Consider the following 22,549-nt stretch of genomic DNA (forward strand, 5'->3'; position numbering starts at 1 on the left):
AACCTGTAGGGGGTAGGTGGCAGTGGGGGTGGGGATCAGGCTGCAGCCTAGGGAGGTCACTAAGCTGGGAGGGGGGGAAGCTTCGGGAGAGGTGGGGTGGGAAGAGCCTCCCGCTCACCTGTTCCAGCACCTCAGGATCCTGGTGCAGACACAGTGCCACCCTCCGCCCAGCACCGCCCTGCACACTCCAGCTCCAGCTCCAGCTCCAGGCACAGGGCAGTCATTGTCCCCCTGGGCCCCAGGTCCTGTGGACCCATGTGGGGTTGGCAGTGAGAGGCACGGGGGGCGTGCTCCTCAGGGTCGGGGGGGGTCCCCCACAGGGTGGCACCTTTGACTTCTGAAGAATACACTTTTGGGGGGATGAGAAGTGACAGAAACCTTTAGGGCCAGAGGCAGGGCCAGCTTGTCTCTAATGCGTGCAGAGAAAAGGCTGCATGGGGGAAGGTCTCCCAGAGGCTGGGCTGGGGTTCCAGGGGCCCAGCCCCTGCCTCCTGCAGGGCAGCACAGAGATGGACATCTGCCTCTGTGTTGCCCCATCAGGAAGTGGGTGCAGGCCCTGGGGCCAGGTGCCCCCCCCCCCTGCAGGGCACAGGCTGCAGCAAAACAGCATGGGACTGAGGATCTGCTGGGACCCCTCGGTGCCAGGAACTAGTTCGAGGGACTCTGAGAATGAGCTGCTGGGTGGTGGCTTCTGAGCGGCTGGGCGGGCAGAGGCCACAGCGCCACTGCGTCTGTGGGGCTTGCTGCGAGGCGGAGTCCCAGCCTTATCTACAGATCTGCCAGCAAGTGTGGAAACCCAAGACTTCCTGTGTGCAGAGCTGTGTCAGCCCAGGGGCGCGGTGGGGCCGGCAGGGTCCTGTCCAGGCCGTGTGGACGTGGACAGGAGGGAGCTGGGGCTGGAGGCTGGGGGACGGAGCCCAGCTTTCCCCCCAGCAGATGCTGTTCCCCAGGGAACTGCCCACAGCCAAGCGTGACAAGGACCATGGCCGTGGCTGCTTTTTTGTCTCCATTTTATTTCGTTGAAACCTAAGGGAGCAGGCTCCCAGCTGACAACAGGGCGGGCCACGGCACCTTCCCCAGAGGCCAGCGCGTGACACGGGGGACAGGGCCACGCGCGCCACGCGGCTGTCACACGGCCGTGCGCGTGGGCGTGCTGGGCTGCTTCAGCCGCAGGGTTCGGCACAGCCAGCCCGCAAAGTCCACTTCTTCCACCTCGGCCCGCTTGATGAACGCGTGGTTCTGGAAGGGAAGGTGCCAGAGGGAGCTGAGGGGGGAGGGGAGGGGAGGGGAGGGGAGGGAAGGAACTCAGGGGAGGGGCTGTCAGGCAGGGAGGGGTAAGCATGCCCCGGGGTGGCCCCCCTGGCCTCCACACTCCTACGTTAGGCACACCCCTAGTTGTACCAGCCACACACCCGGTCATCACCAGAGCCCTGAAACACTGCTGAGGGGCTGCGTGGGGAGGGAGGAGACCCCAGGCCCTGCCCATGGCCCCAGGCTCAGGTGGAAGAGCCAGTGCCAACGGGCAGAGGAAAGGTAGGACAGCAGGAAACACTGTGGACCCCCTCCCTGCGTCCCCCGCCCCCCCCCCGTCCTTTGAGACAGATGTCACAGTACCCCAGGCTGGCCTAGAACTGGCCATCCTCCTCAGCCTTAGTGCTGGAACGTCAGGTGTGCCTGCGTGTGCACACATGCGTGGTTAAGCGCAGGTTCTGGGGAACCAGGGGGCCCTGCCAGGCCCCTGTGCCCTGTGCATTGGGTAAGCTGGGTCTGGAGGCTCTGCAGGGATCCCAGCAGAGTCCCCTCTGTATGGTGTACCAGGCCACGCCCTGTCGCCCTCCAGGCCACGCCCCTGACCACACCCCACGTCCTTACTCTCACTCACCATGAGCATCTTCAGATCCGCTCGTTCTGCTGGGTTCTTAATGAGGCTGGATATGGACAAGAGCACCATTAGTCCCTGGCTCCAGGGGCACCCATGTGGAGGGACATGGCGGGGCCGCTGGTGCCAGGCTGGGCAGGGCCCTGCCGGCATGGACAAGGGGCTCCACTGCTGACCTCAGGTTCCCTGGCAGGATGCCCCCAGGGAGGGGAGGGCAGTCAGCTCACTTTATACCAAAACTCCAAACTTGGGGGTCCTGGTGTCAAAACAGGCCTTGATCCCTCTAAAAACACAGGAGCACCTGAGGGCAGTGGCTTGACGCAGCTCAAGCCAGAGTCTCCAAGTACAGGCGCACACCAGATGCTCACCTGGCCTGTGCAAAGGGCCTGCGGTGCCCTACCCTGGGTGCTAGCAGGACCATCAAGAGTGTGATGAGTCCCGGGGAGCCAGGGGAAACAAGCGGGGCTGGCAGCCCTCCCCCTCCCCACCTCCCCCGAAACTTGCAGGACAGTTAAGCAATGGAAGAGTGGCTAGGACTGTGCTGAGGTCCTTTTTCCTGCTGGCAGACAGCGATGTGGAGCTGTGTGACTGCCCTGGGTGTTTGGAAACGAGGCCGAGAGCTATCTGGGTGAGCTCTGTCCCATCCAGGCCACCTGAACCATGGGGGCAGCAGCTGGGCTGGGGCGCGCCCCTCCACCTCGCCACACCCCTTACCATTTATTTACAAACTCCTGGAAGTCCGGGCTGAACACCCCACTGGGCAGCTTAGGTGGCGGCTGTGGAGGAGACAGAGAATAGAGTCACCCTGGGGGCCTGGCGGAGGGAGAGACCCAGCCCCCCACTGCCTGGGCCTCCACAGGCCATGCTCATCCTAGGTGTGGGCGGGCAGACAGAAGGCCATGGGGACAATCTCTCTGAGCTCGGGTTGCCACCTCCCCTGGTGGGCAGCAGGGCTGCGCTGGCTGTGTCACCCGTGCATCCCACCCCGCTGCCCAACCCCAGACTGAGCCCAGGGAGGCAGGCAACTTGCCGCCTGGCTGCGCCGGGTGCCAGGGACCCCTGAGGCGGAGGCAGCCCCGCACACAGGCCAAGGTCCTTTTTTTGGTAGGTTGTGGGGCTTGAACGCTGGGCCTGGGCGCTGTCCCTGAGCTCTTCAGCTCAAGTCAGGTGCTCTACCATTTGAGCCACAGTGCCACTTCCCGTTTTCTGGGGTTCATTGGAGATAAGAATCTCATGGACTGGGCGAAGGTGGCTCAGGGGTAGAGTGCTTGCCTTGCATGCATGAGGCCCTGGGTTCTGATTCCTCAGTACCACATAACCTGGCCTTGAGCTGAAGAGCTGAGGGACAGCACCCAGGCCCAGAGTTCAAGCCCCATGACCGGAAAAAAAAAAAAAAAACCAAAAAGCCGGGCGCTGGTGGCTCATGCATGTAATCCTAGCTACTCAAGAGGCTGAGATCTGAGGATCGCGGTTCAAAGCCAGCCCGGGCAGGAGAGACCGTGAGACTCCTATCTCCAATAAACCACCAGAAAACCGGAAGTGGCGCTGTAGCTCAAGTGGTAGAGCGCTCGCCTTGAGCTGAAGAGCTGAAGGACAGCGCCCAGGCCCAGAGTTCAAGCCCCACGACCGACAAAAAAAAAAAAAAAAAAAAAAAAACGAAAAACAAAACTCATGGATTTTCCTGCCTGGGCTGGCTTTGAACTGCAATCCTCAGTTCTCAGCCTAGGTATAGCTAGGATTACAGGTATTACCCACCAGCGCTGGCTCCAAAGTCTTTTTTTTTTTTTTTTTTTTTTTGGGTCCGGGAATGGGGCCTGAACTCTGGGCCTGGGCGCTGTCCCCCAGCTCTTCAGCTCAAGGCTAGCACTCTACCACTTGAGCCATAGCACCACATCCGGCTTTTTTTTCTTTTTGCTTATGTGGTGCTGAGGAATCGAACCCAGGGCCTCATGCATGTAAGGCAAGCGCTCTACCACTGAGCCACCTTCCCAGCCCCTACATTGAGTTTTTTATTGTGTGTTTTGGGGCTTGAACTCAGGGCCTGGGCACTGTCCCTGAGCTTCTTTTGCTCAAGATGAATATTCTATCACTTGGCCCACAGTGCCACTTCTAACCTTTTTTTTTTTTTTTGGGGGGGGGGGGTGAGTCGTGGGGCTTAACTCTGGGCTTGGGCGCTGTCCCTGCACTCTTTAGCTCAAGGAGAGTGCTCTACCACTTGAGCCACATCACAACTTCTGGTTTTCTAGTGGTTCATTGGAGATAAGAGTCTCATGGACTTTCCTGCCCAGGCTGGCTTTGAACCTCGATTCTCAGATCTCAGTCTCCAGAGTAGCTAGGATTACAGGCGTGAGCCACCAGCGCCCCGCCACTTCCAGCCTTTTTGAGTTTATTGGAGATAGGAATCTCAGTTTCCTGCCTGGGCTGGGGGCTGGCTTTGAACCAAGATCCTCACATCTCAGCCTCCTGAGTAGCTAGGATTACAGGCGTGAGTCACCAGTGCCCAGCTTTGCTGAGCTCTTTTTGCTCAAAGCTAGAATTATAGGTGTAAGCCACCGGTGCGCCTGGATTCTTCATTTACTCCCCCCCCCAAAAAAAAAAAAACCAAAACAAAACTCATGACTGGGTTCAACAGCTCATTCTAGTAATTGAATTTGAGCAAAAAGTCCACAAGACTCCATGTCAACAAATGAACTGGGTGTGGTGGTTCACACCTGTCAACCTGGCTATATGCAATGCCTAAGTGGGATGATCACGGTCTGAAGCTGACTCAGGCAAAACTCCAGGTGATATTCACAAAATAACTATAGCCAAAAAGGGTCTATGTGATTCAAGTGGTAGAGCGCCTACCTAGTGAAGGCTAGGCTCTGAGTTCAGATCAAACCACTGCCAAAACCAAACCAAACCAAACCAAACCCTGACCCTGAGCTAGGGAGAGGGAGGAACGGCTGTGACCCCTGACCCCAGCTACTGAAAAGCACAGGCAAGGCCTGGACACCCACCTCGTTCACGATGTAGTCCAGCAGCTCGAAGATGGCCATGGTGGGCCGGCTGTCCATCCCGTGACCTACATGGTAGTGAAAGTGCGGGTGAGCCTCTGCTCCCTGGAGGAGCACGTCTGAGGCGTGGGTCCTGAGTGTGCTCCCGGGGCAGCAGGTGTGCGGGGATGCGAGCGTTGCCTGCCATCCCTGGGGGAGGCAGCTTCTGTCCGGGGCCTCCGGTGAGTCGGACGCCGGAGTGCGCGCCAAGGCGGACGTGGGCATCCTCTGAGGAGTCAACCCTTGGTGCCACGCTGCTTCCCCGCCATGCCAAAGACAATCCATCCGGGCAGGGGAGGGGGCAGGCCACCACCGAGGGGGCAGCGTGACCTCAAGCAGAGCTCTGGCAGGGACAGTGGAGGCTCCAGATGCCATCTGGAGTAGGCAAGCAGAGGGGTGGCTGACCCCTGCCCAAGGCCCAGCTGGCCAGGCTGCGCTGGCACACGGTGAGGTGCTGGCACACCCCCATGCTCCTCCACATAGGGTGAGGCCTAGAGTCCATCTGGGAGGGGTGGGGGGGGAGGAGAGGGAGCATTCTGAGGACAAAAGCCTGGGAAGACTCCCCGGGAAACCTGGACAAGGAGGCCCAGCCCCCCACTGCAGCACCTGAAGGCCAGGGACTCGGTGTGGCTGTGACCCCACTACAGCGTGGAGAGGCCCTGGGGCCACCATGCTCAGTGAGAAGAGACACCAAAGGCCCCAGGGTGGCTCCATGGACAGGAAACATCCAGAACAGGTGGATGCTGGGACAGGGAGAGGACTTGTGGAGGTTGGGGGCTGGGGTGGTGCTCTGGGGAACGGGGCTTCCATTTGGTACGATGGAATACTCTGGAAGCCGACAGTGCTGGCTGCACAGCTTTGTGTCATCCTGGCAATGGAAGGAGAGGGCACCCCCTGCTGCTCTCCTGACTGCCGGCATGTTTTCCTTCTCCTTTCCCTACGCTGGGGATGGAACCCAGGGCCTTGTGTGCCTCAAGCCCTGGCCACCAGGCCATAGCCCAGCCCCCACTCAGGGTTTCCACAAGACAATGCTGAGAAAACCAGACAGCCAGCATGGCCTGGCTGAGTCGGCTTCTGGATCCTGTCTGCTGCCGGTGACAGGTGCAGGCGCTCTGGGCACAAGAGGTCTGTGGTGCACACTGCTTGCAGCTCTGTCCCCAGAAACCCCAAGACCATCTGAGGACGGCTGACCGCAGCTTGCTCCGTCTGGGGACAGCTGGCGTGGCCGGGGCCAGCGGGGAGGCGGCTGCCAGCACTGCAAGGCCCGCGGGGTCTCCTCCCGCCCCATCCCAAGGCCGCAGCTGTGGGGCCTACCGCTGACGGGGCGTCCAGGGGGTCTGGGCCGTGGTGAGATGCTGTGGGGCTCTCCTTCCGCCCCGTCCATCACGGGCCGGCCAAAGATGGCCTCCAGCTCCTTGGCGTCCGGCGGGGGAATGGGGTACCTCCCGATGGATAACTCCACCAGGGACAGGCCCATGCTCCAGATGTCCGACTGCACGGAGTAGTGGGTGCCCTGCAGCCGTTCTGGCTGTCGGGAGATAGGAGGAGGTGGCTGGGGGGCACTGGGCCCAGCTCCTGGCCACCCTCTGTCCTCGCCCGCAGCTGGCTGGCACAGGCGCTGAGCAGCGATGGTGGCGGGAGGGAACTTACAGACATGTAGGACCGGGTGCCCACGAACGAGTTGGCCATGGAGTCAATGAGCTGCCCGCTCACCCCGAAGTCACACAGCTTGATCTCCCCTCGGGAGTTGACGAGGATGTTGGAAGGCTTCACGTCTGGGGAAGGGACGGATGGACGAGGGTGAGGCCCGCGGCGCCCAGCGTGCCTGCCCACCCGCCTGCCCATCCGGGAGGCCCTGGTGCTCACCTCGGTGCATGATCTGGTGCTTCTCCCGCAGGTAGGCCAGGCCCCGGAGCACCTGCGGACCACGGGGCAGTGAGCAGGATGGAGCCAGGAGGGCCCCAGCCCCGGGGGAGACCCAGCTGGCTGCAGAGTCTGCAGGAGCGCCCTTCTAGGTCACACCCAGCTGGCCAGGGCTAGAGCAAGAACTGCAGCAGAGTAAGGTGGCCACCATCCTTGCCTTGTTGTTAAGTTCAGGCAGCCGAGGCCCTTGGTGGCAGAGACAGAGGCAGGACCTGCACGGAAGGCGTGTGCACCTGGTGGCAGCCACCCTGGGCTGTGCCAGCCCCACAGGGGCACTGTTCAGGGAGCATGTGGGCAGGCTGATGCTGTCTGGCCCAGCCACCCCGGACAACCGAGGCCAGGAAATGGAAGACGGCATGGTGGTGGAGTGATAATAGTGTTGTGCTAAGTTGCCAGTCTTGCTCAGCCACCATACCCGTGGGGCAGGTGCACCGTGTCCCTCTCAGCAAAGTGAAGGTCTGGGCCCCGGCACTCCTACCCAATGCTCCTCTGCATGTTAGTGTCAGACCTGCCTGGGGCCAGCAATGTCCACCACAAGCTGGCAGGTGTCCCAAGCAGCAGGAGAGGGCAGGGGATTCTAAGACCCTCAACTGGGCATAGGGAACACCACTGGTGACTCCCCACAAGTACCTCGGGAAGGAGTCTTGGCTCACGGGGGCTGGTGTGAGGACAGGTGACACTCACCGCGATGCTGACCTTCCCCAGGATCTCCTCTGGAATCCGCTTGGCTTCTTTCAGCACCTGGTCCAAGGAGCCGCCATCCTGCAGGCCAAGGGGGAGGTGTGTGGTTAGGAAGGGTGGGCAGAACCGCCCCCCCCAGAACCCATGGTATTTCCCTGCCAGATCCCCGCTCCAGCCTTGGAAAAGGGCAGGCTCTCCCCTGGCCGTTGGCCTTTGGGGCTCCAGACTCTGCGCCCAGCAGCAGACATGAAGGCCCAGAATGCAGGGTGTCCCCACCCAGTTCCTTACAGAGGTCTGTCCTGCCTGCTGGGCTATCTGCCTGCCTGAGGTCTCCAGGCGGCTCACATGCCCCAAGTGCCCCGTGTGGCCCAACCTGGGCGGGGACAGAGGCCACCAGGCCTGGAACCTGAGCACACACTGAGCCAAGACTTGGCAGGGATAGGGACAAAGGGGTGACGGACCAGGGGGTGACATGAGATGCTCAGGGGAGGAGCAGGAGGTGGGCTGTCTCATCTCTGGGCATCTGCTCCCATGCCCGCCCCCCCACCAGCATTTCTCGAGAGGGTTAGGAAGCAGGGACCATGCCCTGTAACAAGGACGCCTGTGAAGGGCACGGGGACAGAGTCCAGGGGTCACCTAGACTACCTGCCATTCACCTCCTGAGGGTCACATGGCTACAGTGAGATCCCTGGGGCATAATCAAGCCAGCTTGAGTCTGGCAGGGGTACCTCGCCTGGGAAGCTGGATGGGGTGTAGAACCAGCACTTCTTTGCTGCCTCCGTCCCCCGAGTCCCAGCCTCCCAGGGTCTACATGCTAGCAGGCAGGGTGCAGGGAATGAGGGAGGCCACTTGTGGGACTGACTGCCCCAGTCTTCCAGCCGCCACTTTCCTGTCAGCAGGTTAGAGGAATGTCTGCCCCCCGCTCCCCCACCAGCCCCTACTGCTGCACCTGTGGCCTGCACACAGGCCGGCTTCATTCTGCCACCGTGAAAGGCCGACATCACTCTGACTGTCCTGGACACACCACACCTGGACTGCCCTTCCATCTCCACACAAGGCAGAGCGCAGCTCAGAACCCCGGACCCTGCTGTGAAAGTGTCATGAGGTGCCTGTGCACGGTCACCTGATTCCAGCGAGGGCTTCAGTGCTCAGAGAGCTTCAGGCAGCAGACTTGTATGGCTCAGGCATTCCAGTCATACCTGCAGGGGCCCCAAAGGCCTCTGGGTCTGCTGGAGGTTTGGTCCCTGGCTTGGTGCTAGGGATGGTGGTTGAGCCTTTAAGAGGCGGAGCCTCAAGGGAGGTCTTCATGTCACTGGGGGCGGGTCCTCAAAGGGGACTGCAGTCTTCTTCCTAGCTTTTCTTCCTCCTCCTCCTCCTTTCCCCACCCACTCCCCCTCCTGCTCCTCTTTTTTTGGGCTGTGGGGCTTGAACTCTGGGCTTGGGCGCTGTCCCTGAGCTCTTCAGCTAAAGGCTGGCGCTCTACCACTTGAGCCACAGTGCCACTTCTGGTTTCCTGGTGGTTCATTGGAGATAAGAGTCTTACAGACTTTCCTGCCTGGGCTGGCTTTGAACTGTGATCCTCAGATCTCAGCCTCCTGAATAGCTAGAATTACAGGAATGAGCCACAGGTGAGCAGTATTGCTTCTCAGGAGCCCCTGCCCTGCTCTGAGGGGTCATGGGCTTAAAAGCAATGAGGTTACCAGATCATGACTGAGAACCCCAACACAGAGCCACAGTGAATCAGTCCTCTTCACAGAGTAGCCTGGCGTATGATAACAATGTACATAAATACAATGCTGAGCCTGAGGTATATGGACAGCCTGGGACCAATTACGCTAGCCTATTAATATGCCACACAACCATACAGTATCATCAGCTCAGGGCACAGCTGGGGCTTGGGAGTGCGCCGAGTCCTGCACAACTCACACAGACATTTGGTCCCCAGGTAGCAAGCAGTGTAAGGGGTGGGGTCATAAGACCCAGCAGCCCCCACACACCCCAGCCATCAGCACCCCCGTCATGTACTCCTGTCCCGGATCAGCCTACGCCTCTAAAACCAGGACTGATGTGGCAGGTCCCCACACCAAGATCACAGAGGTCAGGCCACAGCCACTGTCAACACTGGCAGGTGCAGGGCAACCCAGACTCAGCCCTGATCCTCACCCGGCAGCCTACACCTCTCCATTCCACACAGGGCCCAGCTCAAGCCCCACAGTGAGAGCACGCAGTAGACCTAACCCCAACCCCAGGCCTGCCTCCTGACTTTGAGCCCACCTCAGCCCAGACATCTTCCCGGGGAGGCAGTGGATGGCGCGTGCTCTGTGCACCAGGGTGACCACTGCTCCCCATTCTGCTCTCCCCAGGTCCCTGGCTCGTCAAGGAACCTCACACCCGGCCCTCAGTGGCCTCCATCCACACCGTGGTGTGGCCACACCCCGGAAGTCCATCCTTGCACCCCATCTTTCCTGATGTGCTTGCTCACTGGCAGTGCGCAGAGCCCTCGGGCCCAGCGCTGCTCTGGGGACCCCTGAGGTCTGTCCACCAACACCCAGAGCAGGGCCAGGATGAGGCCCCCTTCCTGCAGGGGAAGCGGAGGCTCTGGAAGCAGCAGCTGGTGCTAAGCGCTGCTGGGCGGGTGCTCTGTCTCCCACCTTTGACCCCTGCTTGCACCAGGAGAGGTAGGGCAGGTGGGGAAGGGGCTTCTAACAGTACAACCTTGCTTGGAGACACCAGGGCTCTTGCTCTAATTCACTTCCTGTTGTGTTGCACAACATGGACAGTCAAAATGTGTGCACAGGGCATAAGCGAGCCTTCGTACCATGCAGCCTGGTTTTGCAAGGGGGGGGGTGGGCTGTTGTGGGCAGCTGGTACCTGAAGGAGTGGCTGGGGGTCACTTCCTCCCCTGACCTACAGCTCCGACCACTTCTGCTTTTGTGACCCCCTTCCCACCCATCTCTGAGCTTGGAAACCAGAGCATCTGACCCATGGCCAGCTCACACTGGGCTGGCCAGGACCATGGTGGCACATAAAAGCAAGCACCTGGCTCCACCTGAGCCTGGGCCTGGGCTGGTTAGAGTGTGGGCCCAGATGCCGCCTGCATAGCTCTCCGTTGGCAGCTACACCCAGTGCAGCTACCAACTGCTGTCTGGAAAGGGGCATGAGCTGCTTCCGGCGCCCTGCCGCTCCACCCTCCACCTCTCTGCCCCCCCCCCCCATCATGCTCAGTGACCTGCGCATGTGGGCTACTGCAGGGGCAGATGGGAGACAGTGCTTCTCAGGAATGCAAGAGCAAAGGTACTTGCACAGCCCACCGGCACCCCAAGGTCTCTCACCATGTGCTCCATGCAGATGCTGATCTCCCCGTCGCTGTAGAAGGCGCCATAAAAGCCCACGATGTACGGGGAGTTGCACTCGTGCAGCACCTGCAGCTCGCGGATGATCTGGTTCCGGATAGCTGGCTTGATCTCCAGGTGGATCAGCTGCAAGGGGGCCAGAAAACCGTCAGGCCCACTCCAGGCTGGGTGGGCCCACAAGAGAAGCCATCTGCCCGCCATCCATGACATCATTCCCCACAGCCTAAAGGGGCTGCCAACACGTGAGCACACGCAGCCAGGAACAGGATGAGGCTCTGGCCCACACCCGGCGTGGAGGGAGCTGGCGGGAGAGAAGCAGACACAAAAGGCCCCACAGTGTGTGGCTCCATTGTCAGGAAAAGTCCAGAACAAGTGGACCCAGAGATGGGAAGTCTATGGTGGGGGGAGGGAGGGAGTAGCAGGGGCTGTGGTAAGTTGAGTGACTGCTAATGGTGATGGGTGGTCTTTTAAGGTGATGAAAATGTCTAAAATTGATAGCAATAACAGATGCATTGACACTGTTTGAAAAAAGAAAGCTATACACTTAAAAATAAAAAACATGGGTGCCTCGCATGCATAAGGCCCTGGGTTTGATTCCTCAGCACCACATAAGCAGAAAACGCCAGAAGTAGTGCTGTGGCTCAAGTGGTAGAGCACTCGCCTTGAGCTGAAGAGCTGAGGGACAGCGCCCAGGCCCAGAGTTCAAGCCCCATGACCGACCAAAAAAAAAAAAAAAAAAAAAAAAGCATGGGGCTGGGAAGGTGGCTCAGTGGTAGAGCGCTTGCCTCCCATGCATGAGGCCCTGGGTTCGATTCCTCAGCCCCATATATGCAGATAAAGTCGGAAGTGGCGCTGTGGCTCAAGTGGTACAGTGCTGGCCTTGAGCTGAAGAGCTGAGGGACAGTGCCCAGGCCCAGATTTAAAAAAAAATTAAAAAACACTAGGCACTAGTGGCTCACACGTATAATTATTCTAGGCACCCAAGAGTTTGAGAATGAGAGGACCAAGGTCTGAGGACAGCCTCAGCAGCAAAATCCCAGAAAATCTCCAGGAGGAAGCTGGATGTGGGGGCGAGCACCCATCACCCCAGCAACAATGGGAAGTTTATTAACAGCAGGTGGATCACAGCTCAGGTGCACACCTACGAGACCCAAATTCTGGTGAAAATCAGAGCTGGAGGCATGGCTCAGTGGTTTTGCAACAGCCTAACACGCGCAAAGCTGAGCTGGAATCCCAGCATCCCAACACACAAAAAGGCCAAGTAAGCCACCACACAGCAGCACACGTCTATAGCTGTACCCCTTGGGAGACAGAGATAGGAGGAGTGTGAGGTTGAGGCCAGCTGGGCTACACAATGACTCTGCCTTAACGAAATGAAATAAACGACAGACCTAAGTGATCACACGCTCTTCATGTGGGGGAGACAGGAGCTGTGCTCAAAGTTAGTCCTGGCCCACCAAGTCCAGCCTGGATCACGTGGTAGAATCACACCTGGCAGGGGCTGGGGGGGTGGGGGGAGCGGCACAGCGGGGACTGCTGGGGACCCCTTTCCAAATGATGCTCCTGAGATGTGCAGAAAAGATGTGGCAAGACGCCTTGACCGGCCCCGAGCCACAAACCCCACCTGAGCTCAGGGCCCACTCATCAGAGCTGCACAGGCACCCACCATAGGTAAAGCCCAGGGTGGGGTAGGGGAGGCTGAGAGGAGGGAGGAGGAGGAGAAGGAGGAGGGAAGATGTAAGAAGGTCCCCATTGTGGAGTGGGCAGAGGAGAGGTAAGCCTCCTATGAGGCCTGGAGCCCAGGGGCTCAAAAAAATGACAGCAAGGTGACACCAGGACCAAAGGTGACACAGGGGCTGGGCCGGGAAAGGGTGCTCCAGTGGGAACAAAGGAAGTCACCGGAGCCTGAAGGGAGCGTGCCAGGTTTAGGGCAGGAAGGCAGACCTCGGGGAGGCTGTGACCTTGAGAACCACAAGGGCCCGGCCTCCGCCACGCCTGTCCCTTAGCCCCCCTCTTCTGCAGATCCACCTGGCCTGTGCTGGCCCTGGGGTCTGGACATGGAACCCCAGAACCCTAAGAGGCTGCTTCATCCCCAGGGGAACAGCATCCACTCGCACCCCACCCAAGGCCTGGACACTTGTCTGGGAAGAGGGAGAAAATGATCCAGGCATGCCGTGTGAGGGAATACAAGACGATCCTGCTCCACAAAGCCTACAACGGAACTGGCAAACCCACTTTTCCATACACAGCCTGAGCACCTTGAATCTAAACAGGCAAAACCCAGAATGCTCCCTTTCCCAGCTGGGGCTGGAGCCTGCACGCCAAGCCGCGTCCCTTGTCCCCAATGGGCGCTTTTTTTTTTTCTTTTTTTCTTTTTGCCAGTCCTGGAGCTTGAACTCAGGGCCTGGGCACTGTCCCTGAGCTTCTTTTGCTCAAGGTTAGCACTCTACCACCTGAGCCGCAGCACCACTTTCGGCTTTTTCTGTGTACGTGGTACTGAGGAATCGAACCCAGGGCTTCATCTGAAACTTTTGGAGCATTTCAGACTCTGGATTTTTAGAAGAGGGAATGCAAATATTCCAAATCTGGGGGGGGAAAAAAATCCAAAATGGGAAACATTTCTGACCCTAGTCTTGCCTATAGGGATTCTTCACCTGTATCTGTTTTTGAAACAAGGTCAGAAGCCCAGAGGGGGGAGCCTGGAACTTTCCATCTTGGATTTTACTGAACTCTGTATCCAACATAGAGTGATCCACAGGGAAATAGTAACATGACTATTTTCACACAGCGCCCTTGGAAGCCTGATGTTTTACCTGCCCACACAAACTGTGTGTGTGACAGGCTGCCACACACAAGGGGCAGGGAGAAGTACACAGAAGCACGCATAGATGGAGAAGGTTGGCAGGAGGAAGTGGCAGGGACCCCGGGCGCTCGGGACTCCTAAGCCCTCCATGAAAGGAGAGTAGGATACGGGGCCCGCGATGGCCGCTGTGCCTCACTCATGCCAGCTCTGGGAGGAGAGTTCTCCACCCAGCTCTGAGCCACTCCCAGGACCATGTTGAGGGGCAGTCAAGGCAGCATTTGGGAGCAAGGCGAAAAGCCAGGGTGCAGGCATTACTAGGACACAAGGACAGTCAGAATCAGGCTGGCCCCATGGGGTGCCAGAGCCTATGCTTGGTCCAGGGGTGCAAGCCTGACAAAGGACACAATAGACTCCCAGCCCCTACAGTGAGCTGAGAGCAGTTTGCAGGACGAGGAGGCTGAGTGAGCAGTATATGCGGTGCAAACTAGAAGATGGGGGAAAGGACTTCAGCAGCCATGCTGAGACATGGAGAGAACAGACTCATCGGCCGAGTCTAGAAGGTTCCCCACCATACCCTTCGTCCTCCCCACAGATCTTCTTTGGAGCGAGCTCAGTGCTTCTTACCCAGAATGCTGCCAGCCTGGGGGGGGGGGGGCACAATGATGGGAGTCAACCCCCCCCCAGCCCCGCCCCAAAGCAGGAAGCCAGGAAGATGGGTGGGGCTACAGATCAGGGCTCCCAGAGAAGGAACAGCCAAGAGGGCTTACATCTGTCCAGCTCTGGCTCCCTCACATGTACTGCGGGGCTGTCGCTTGATTGAAAAGAGAGCACTCTGGCTGGGAATGTGGCTTAGTGGTAGAGTGCTTGCCTCCCATGCATGAAGCTCTGGGTTTGATTCCTCTGTATAAAAAAAGCCAGAAATGGCGCTGTGGCTCAAGTGGTAGAGTGCTAGCCTTGAGCAAAAGAAGTTCAGGGACAGTGCCCAGGCTCTGAGTTCAAGTCCCAGGCTGGCAAAAAAATAAAAATAAATAAAAATAAGCCGGGTGTGGGGTGCTGGTGGCTCACGCCTATAATCTTAGCTACTCAGGAGGTTGAGATCTGAGGATCGCAGTTCAAAGTCAGCCCAGGCAGGAAAGTCTGTGAGTCTCTTATCTCAAATAAACCACAAGAAAACGGAAAGTGGTGCTGTGGCTCAAGTGGTAAAATGCTAGCCTTGAGCTGAAGAGCTGAGGGACAGTGTCCAGTCCCAGAGTTCAAGCCCCACAACCAACAAAAACTAACTAAACATAATTAATGCAAAAAAGGACACTCAAGTGGTGGAGTGCCCCCTCGCCTTCATCCTGTGGGTTGACAGCAGAGTCTTGCCAGAGGCCGACCCTTATATGAAGTGCTTCGGGGGGTGGGGGGGGGAGCTGGGCTAGCATGGAGGAATCCCAGCTCAGGCCAGACAAGCAGCTCTCTGCTACACAAATGGAGTTCCAAGTGGCCAGGAGTGCATTACAGATGTGGTAGGGTCCCTGCTGATCCTGACTAGCTCAAGGGTTGCAAGAGCGGTGACAAGGCTGTGCTCAAAAGAAGAAAACATCTACAAACCAGCAGAGCCACATAAATGGAGGGAGTGGTGTTCTGGGTGCAGTTTTGCTGGCATGGCACCATGCCAGGAGGACCCAAAAGAACTGGATAGCCCAGCGCACAGGCCTGCAGGAGCCCCACAGCTGCTCCACACCTGCCGGTGCTCTGCACAGGTGCACGGGCCCAGGCATCTGCTCCTGGGGTATCTGCAATCTTGACCAGCACCCTGTCCTCTACCTGACCAATGCCTTGGGTGAAGAGAACCGGAGATTCCCCGGGAGGCACTGGTTTGGAAAATGCTGTCTACAGGAAGAGGACAGAGACAGAAGGCTCTGGGCTGCAGATTTTGAGGGGAAATGCTCCAGATGTGAGAAGAAATAGCTCAGACAGAACAGAAACAGAAATGGGAAGGCAGGTACCACAGGATGGCGAGACCTGTGTGCGGGGCTCAGGCTGGGCTTCCAGGTGAAGTAACCGTCCACATCCAAGCAAATGCGCAAGCTCGGTGGCCAGCTAGGAAATCCTCGGATTCTGTGTTTAGGTTTAGGATCATTATCTCAAAATGTCTCAACTCCACTGCCAGTCTCATCCTTATACCTCCTAAGGCCTCTTCTCCAACACCCAGAGGAAGGCTACATTGTGCCACAGGGTCCCGGATTGGCAAGCAGTGGCTTGGAGTCCCATTGAAGGGGTGACAGAGAACTTCATGCGCCCTCCAAATTTGTTCACATGCCAGGCTAAGGTGCTGTAGGGAAGGGAGTTTTCAGATGTCTTGAACATTGACACCAGATTCTGAGTAGAGCAGGCCACCTTGTAGTGAGGGTGGGCCACATCCAATCAGTTGAAGGCAATCTGTGTTTGCCTGGGAAGTGAGAAGTCTGTCTTGAGATGGCCTTTGGACTTAAGTAGAAATATCACGGTTTCCTGAGGCTCCAGCTTGCCCAGCAAACCTCAGAATCAGTCACCGGGTTCCACAGTCACAGGAGCCAAGTCCTTCAAATAAAGTTCTCTCCAAGTTGGGTGTGGTGGCTATGGCTGTGACCTGAAAGGGTCATAGCACTGAGGCAAGAGGACCCTGAGTTCTAGGCAAGCCGGAGTTACATGGCGTGCTTGAGGTCAGCCTGGGCTCTGTAGTGAGACCTTGTCTCAAAAAAAAAAACAAAACATAACATTCTCCCTGGGACTGGGGTGTGGCTCAGTAGTAGAACACTCAACTCAGCCAGCTGGGCCTGCACCCTGGCAATCTTTTTCTTTTCTTTTTTAATTTCTTTTCATGGTGCTGGGGCCTCACTGATCCCAGGGCCTCACTGGATGCTGGAGGCTCATGTCTATAACCCTAGCTACTCAGGAAGCTGAGATATGAGAGTCTCGGTTCAAAGCCAGCCTGTGCAGGAAAGTCTGTGAGACTCCCAAGTCACCCACCAGAAAGGGGAAGAGGAGCTGTGGCTCCAAGTGGTAGAGCACTAGCCTCGAGCCAAAGAGTTCAGGGACAGTATGCAGGCCTCAAGTTCAAGTCTCACATCTAACAACAACAACAACAAAAAGAATCCAGGACTTCATCATTGAGCCAAACAACAACAACAAAGAGAATCCAGGACCTCATCACTGAGCCCCATTTCCAGGCTCAGAATTGGATTTTAAAACATCCCTGAAGGTAGCCAGGTACCGGTGGCACATGCCTGTCATCTTAGCTATCCAGAGGGCTGAGATCTGTGGATCCACCATTCAAAGCCAACCCAGAAAAGAAATTCTGAGAGATTCTTAGCTCCAATCAACCATCAAAATGGGGAAGTGGAGCTGGGGTTCAAGTGGTACAGCACTAGCCTTGAGCAAAAGCAGCTCAGACTCTGAGTTCAAGCCCTAGGACTGGCAAAGAACAAAAATCACAAAACAAAAACATCCTTGAAGGCAGAGGTTGGCCATGAAAGGGGAAAGGTGTGCAGAAACAAGGCTGGTACACTCTGAGTAAATTCCTGGGACTTACAATCCAGAAGGCAGCCAATGGGAGGACAGAGGTCCTGGAGGTGGCCAATGAGGGCGCAGAGGCCCTGAAGACAGCCTATGGTAGCACAGAGGGAGCCAATAGGAGCACAGCAGACTGTCTTTTCAATCTCTCTATTTCCTGGGTACCTGTCCTCACCCAACCCACCTGGGGGCCTTGGCTCACCTTCCTGGCCATGATAAGACCTGATGGTCTGTGTTGGACCTTGGTGACCACCCCGCCATTGCCAGCTCCCAGTTCTGAGATTCTTTCAAAGTCATCATCCTTGAGCTCGCCGACTTTGGCCTTCTGGGTAAGGAAAGCCTCGAGACGCTTTTTCTGCTGCTCATCTAGTTCCAGTTCCTCCAGCTTCTTCTGCAGGTCCACTAGGTTTGCCCTGTGGAGACCCCAAGGGCAAAGGTGAGCAAGGAAAGCAGGAGCAGCCAGCAGCTACAATGGCCACAAGGATACACAGATGGGGCAGACATGATGCCTACCCTTCCAGGCTCCCTGCCTAGGAGGAAAGAACCCTGTCAGAGGGCCTTGATCACTGCTCATAGTAGTTAGGAGACTGTGAGGACAAGCACCAGCTCAGGGACCCAGGCGATGCTCAGACCACATCAGATGGGGATGAAGGAGCTAGGGACCGGATGGGCTGAGGCCTGGGGCCAGGATGCCCATCTCTGCCTAGGGTGGCAAATCCAAGTTTCAAAGCAGATGTTACATCCTGTGAGCATTGGCTGATGTGAATTAAAGATTGGCAGTGGAGGGGTGCAGAACCTAAACTGTGTAGACAGCCCCAGGGCACCCCAAGCACCTGGCACCCTGCTATCAGGACCCCGCCAGCTTCTGTCAAACATCAGGTTTACACAAGCCCTGAACTTGGGTACTATGGGATCAAAGATGTCTACATCAATTTATTGAGTGAAGCAAGGGCTCTGCAAAGGACAACTGAACAATGAGCTGCTTTTGTGAATGCATTGACTTTGAAGCCCACCCTAAGGAAAAAGAGTCAGCCCTGGGGCTGGGAAGCTGGCTCAGTGGTAGAGCGCTTGCCTTGCATGCCTGAGGCCTTGGGTTTGATTCCTCAGCACCACATAAGCAAAAAGAAAAAAGCCAGAAGTAGCGCTGTGGCTCAAGTGGTAGAGCGCTAGCCTTGAGCTGAAGAGCTGAGGGACAGTGCCCAGGCCCAGAGTTCAGGCCCCACGACCGGACCCCCCCCCCAAAAATAAAGAGTCAGCCCTAGTAGCAATGTTGCCCAAGAGAAACGTAACAGATGAGGCCCAGATTCCATCTCTTCCTATCTCCAGCACCACAATATAAAATTTAAAAAATTAGGCCAGGCACAGTGGCTCATGCCTGTAATCCTAGCTACTCAGGAGGCTGAGATCTGAGGATTGAGGTTCAAAGCCAGCCCAGGCAGGAAAGTCCGTGAGACTCTTATCTCTAATAAACCACTCAGACAACCAGCAGTAGCGCTGTGGCTCAAGTGGTAGTGCACTAGCTTTGAGCTGAAGGTCTGAGGGACAGTGCCCAGGCCCAGAGTTCAAGCCTCACAACAAGAAAGGATTAATGTTTAAAGAGGGGGCAGGGAGGAAAGTAACATTAATGTTAATGCTGTATTTTAGCCATGTGGTGCCCACCTGGAATCTCAGCAGGGGAAAGACTGAGGTAGGAGGATCTTGAGTTCAAGGCCAGACTAGGCTACAGATAAAAATCCTGTCTCAAAAACCAAACAAACCGGGGCTGGGAAAGTGGCTCAGTGGTAGAGTGCTTGCCTTGCATGAATGAGGCCCTGGGTTTGATTCCTCAGCACCACATAAGCAGAAAAAGCTGGAAGTGGCGCTGTGGCTCAAGTGGTAGAGCACTATCCTTGAGCTGAAGAGCTGAGGGACAGTGCCCAGGCCCAGAGTTAAGGCCCGACAACCGGAAAACAAACAAACAAACAAACAAACAAAACAAACCCAAATAGATGATATCCTTCCTTCCTTTCTTCCCATCCTGGGGCTTGAACTCAAGGCCTGAGCATTATCTGAGTATTTTTGCTCAAGACTAGAGCTCTAACACGTGAGCCACAGCTCCACTTCTGGGTTTTCAGTAAGTAATTGGAGATGGGGCTTTCCTGCTTGGGCTGACTTCAAACTGTGATGCTCTGATCTCAGCCTCTTGAGCTGAGCTCCTGGCTCCTGGCTAGATGATAGCTTTCAATGTGTATTATAAGTATTTACTATCTGTTTTCTCATATTAGGGCTTTGGCTCTGGGACACTGGCCATGCCACATATTTGGGACTGGCTGGAGCCAGGGGATATAGCCCTGGACAGACAGCCATCAGTGGAAGTGTCTGGAGAATGGTCACCTCCGGCCATCCTTAGGCAGCCTTGGGTCCTCGGTTCCCTGAGGTCTAAGCCAAAGTTGATGGTCCTCGAGGTGAGTTCACCTGAGGAGGAAGGGGGTAACTGGATGTCTCATCAGGAGAAATGCAATCCTGAGATGACCATTACTTGCCCATGCCTTAAAAATACTCTAGCCAAAGGGCACATGGGTCAAAGGTGACATCACCTGGAATGAAAGGGTGCTGGGCACCCTTTTCTGGGCTGCATTATCACCTGGAGACTGAGAAAGTCTCAGCCTAAGCAGGAGAAGCAGGCTCCTGGGGTGTGTGGGGGGAACTTACTGCAGGTCACATGACACAGGAAGCCCCTCTGAGCCAGGACCAGGGCCTGAAGCAGGTGCTTACAGCTTGAAAAAAAAGCCAGATGATATGGTGGCAAGACACAAGAAAGAGAAACCATGAGCACGCACGCGCAAAGGAACCAATAAGTGGATGAATGAAGGTGTGCACTGTGGGGCTGAAGAGGCATCTCTGGGAACCGCCCTGTGACATGTCCAGTGCACCGTCAACCTGCCTTAAACATAATAGAAACTCAATAAGGCATGTGTGTACACACAGGTGCATGTGCGCGCACACACACACGTGCATGTATGTGCACACACGTGGATCCCAGACTGGCTTACTCAACCCGGGTATTCATGAAGGGCACACATCCTGAACCAGGGAAAGAAGAGAATATAGGAAGAGTTCCCTTACAGGAAGGATGGAGTAGAGTTGATCGATGAAAAAATAAACCTGTGGCCTGTCTGCTCCGTTGATAGCCTCAGTCTCCCCATGTAAGTGGAGAGGTCATAGCATGCTCTCAACGGCTGTGAACCCCAACAACGCTTGGAGCCGCTCCCCTGACAAGTCAGCCACTCGGGGAACCCATCACCCCAGCCTTTTCTGGGATGCTCCCCGGTCTGTCCCCAGCTTCCTAGAAGCCCCTCAAGACCTCTTGTCATCCTCAATGATCTCTGTTTTGCCCATTCGCCCCTCCTTCCAGGCTTTTCTAACCCAGTTACTTTACAATCTGCTTGAGGGGTTCCAGCAGTTCCCACTTCAGGTCCTTACCCTACTAACCCCCCTCCCGCCCGTTTCCCATCCTCTCTATGGGGGATGCTCACCACTCATCCCAACTTCGGGGCTCTGCACCCCCTCTCCCAGCCAGCAGCATCTCTATGTCTTACAGTCTCTCAGGCACCTCTCCCAAATTCTCCAGAGGCCTCCTCATCCGGACCCTTCTTTTACCGACGGCACGACCGGGGGACGACCCCATCTTTTTCCCGCAGGGCCTTCGCCTCCATCTCCTTCTTGGGGTGAGGGCCTCCTAAGTTGGCATCCTTAGCACCCCCACTTTGCCACTGAAGGACCTCGCAGCCTTGTTCACTGTGGGGGGCGACTCCACCCCATCGTGTGCTCACGGGGACCCCCCCGGTCCCCCCTCTCGTCACTCCCAGACCCCCCCCACACACACCTGGGGTCTGAGACCCCACGACCCCCCCCAGGCCCCGGGGACCCCGCGCACTCACTCGGAGGCGCCCTCGCTGGTGGGGGACGGGCCCTCGGCGATGGTGGGGTTGATGGTGAGCGCCGGCAGCACCGGCTTCCTCCGGGCCAGCATCGGGGCTCCGCGGGCCGGCGGCGGCGGCGGCGGCGCCTCTAGCCGGGGCCCATAGGGGGCGGGCCGCGCGCGGGCGGCGCCGACGCGAGCCCGGGGCTGCGGCCGCGGCCTAGGACCGGGGCGCTCGGGGGCGCCGAGGGGCGCAGGGGCTGAGGCCAAAGCGCCACAGCCGCCGCCGCCACCACCGAGGCCCGGACCGGACCGGGCTGACGCTGCAGCTGCACCGGGGAGACCGAGAGAAGGGAGGGGGCGGTCACGAAATCGCGCGCCGGCTTCTCGCGAGAGCTAGCGTGCAGCGCGAGGCCACGCCCCTCCACCGAGACGCAAGCGCAGTCGTTCCAGCCGGCCTCTGGAGATGGGAAGGGGCGGAGACCAAGGCCAGGCGGTCTCTAGAGCATGCGCATTCACGCGTCTCGGCCTGGACGAACCGCTGCGCATGCGCCTGATGTCTGGGCCAGCTGGGGATTGGCCAAGCGCGAACAGGTGGGCGGGCTCGGAGCGGCCGGGCCTGGGCACAGGTGGGTGTTGGGAACTGGGATGAAGCGGCCCGGGAAATGCCGGGATGCGTTTAGTCGTTTTGCTAAATGTGATCATCACCTCGAAAGATCAATTGCCACACTCTGGTGGCTCACGCCTGAGACTTATCCCAGTTAACCACCAGAAAACCGGGAGTGGAGCGGTGGCTCAAAGTGGTAGAGCGCCAGCCGTGAGCAAAAGGAGTTCAGGGACAGCACCCAGGTCCCGAGTTCAAGCCCCACGGCCAACCCAAGAAAAAGAAAAAGCCAGAACCGCGCAACTGTGGTTCAAGTGGTGGAGCGCCAGCCTAGAGAGGAACAGCGACAGTGCTTAGGCTTAGGCCCTGAGTTCAAGATCCAGGACCAGCATACACAGACACTAAAATTGCGTATTCTGTCATCAGACCCAAGTCACCCTAGAATTTTTTTCTGGGGGTGAGGCCTTTCTGTGTTTTTTGTTTTTTGAGGCCTTTCTGTTTATTTTTTTCCTGCTGTTGGGATGGGCGCCAGGGCCTTGTGTATGCCAGACAGCTTCTCTTTCAATGAGCTGTGCCTTGGCCCCAGATAGATAGATAGATAGATAGATATGTTATATGTAATAAAACATAGATAAGTGATATATACACATATATGACATATATGTACATGCATGTGTATATATAGATGTATATAGCGTGAGCCACACCTTTAGTATAACATTTTGGGTTTTTTTTGTTGTTTTGTTTTTTATTTTGCCAGTCCTGGGGCTTGAACTCAGGGCTTGGTGCTCTCCCTGAGCTTCTTTTGCTCAAGGCTGTCACTCTACTACTGA

At 57.1% G+C, this 22,549-nt stretch overlaps 1 protein-coding gene across 1 annotated transcript; it reads right to left on the reverse strand.

Annotated features, from left to right (window-relative positions):
* Positions 1 to 991: 991 nt before the first annotated feature.
* On the reverse strand, positions 992 to 21,422 carry LOC138813916 (dual specificity mitogen-activated protein kinase kinase 2). The gene is made up of 11 exons (XM_070002509.1): positions 21,132 to 21,422; positions 17,414 to 17,624; positions 10,851 to 10,997; positions 7,522 to 7,599; positions 6,781 to 6,832; positions 6,565 to 6,689; positions 6,229 to 6,442; positions 4,879 to 4,943; positions 2,594 to 2,655; positions 1,883 to 1,928; positions 992 to 1,239 (listed from the first exon to the last, which is right to left on the reverse strand). The coding sequence occupies exons 1-11, from the start codon at positions 21,221 to 21,223 to the stop codon at positions 1,129 to 1,131; spliced, it is 1,203 nt and encodes a 400-aa protein (XP_069858610.1). The 5' UTR covers positions 21,224 to 21,422; the 3' UTR covers positions 992 to 1,128.
* Positions 21,423 to 22,549: the final 1,127 nt, after the last annotated feature.

Source organism: Dipodomys merriami, unplaced genomic scaffold, assembly GCF_024711535.1.
Source record: "Dipodomys merriami isolate MVZ:Mamm:240054 unplaced genomic scaffold, mDipMer1.0.p SCAF_6, whole genome shotgun sequence".
Lineage (NCBI taxonomy): Eukaryota > Metazoa > Chordata > Mammalia > Rodentia > Heteromyidae > Dipodomys > Dipodomys merriami.

What these genes read in the sequence shown, in the direction of transcription:
- LOC138813916 (XM_070002509.1), bottom strand. Translation starts at nt 21,223, where the DNA reads ATGCTGGCCCGGAGGAAGCCGGTGCTGCCGGCGCTCACCATCAACCCC. An exon ending in GCACCCGGTCCTACATGTCT is followed by an intron (nt 6,443 to 6,564) that starts GTAAGTTCCCTC and finishes ATCTCCCGACAG; the next exon opens with CCAGAACGGCTGCAGGGCAC. An exon ending in CGGATCTGAAGATGCTCATG is followed by an intron (nt 1,240 to 1,882) that starts GTGAGTGAGAGT and finishes CTTCCCTTCCAG; the next exon opens with AACCACGCGTTCATCAAGCG.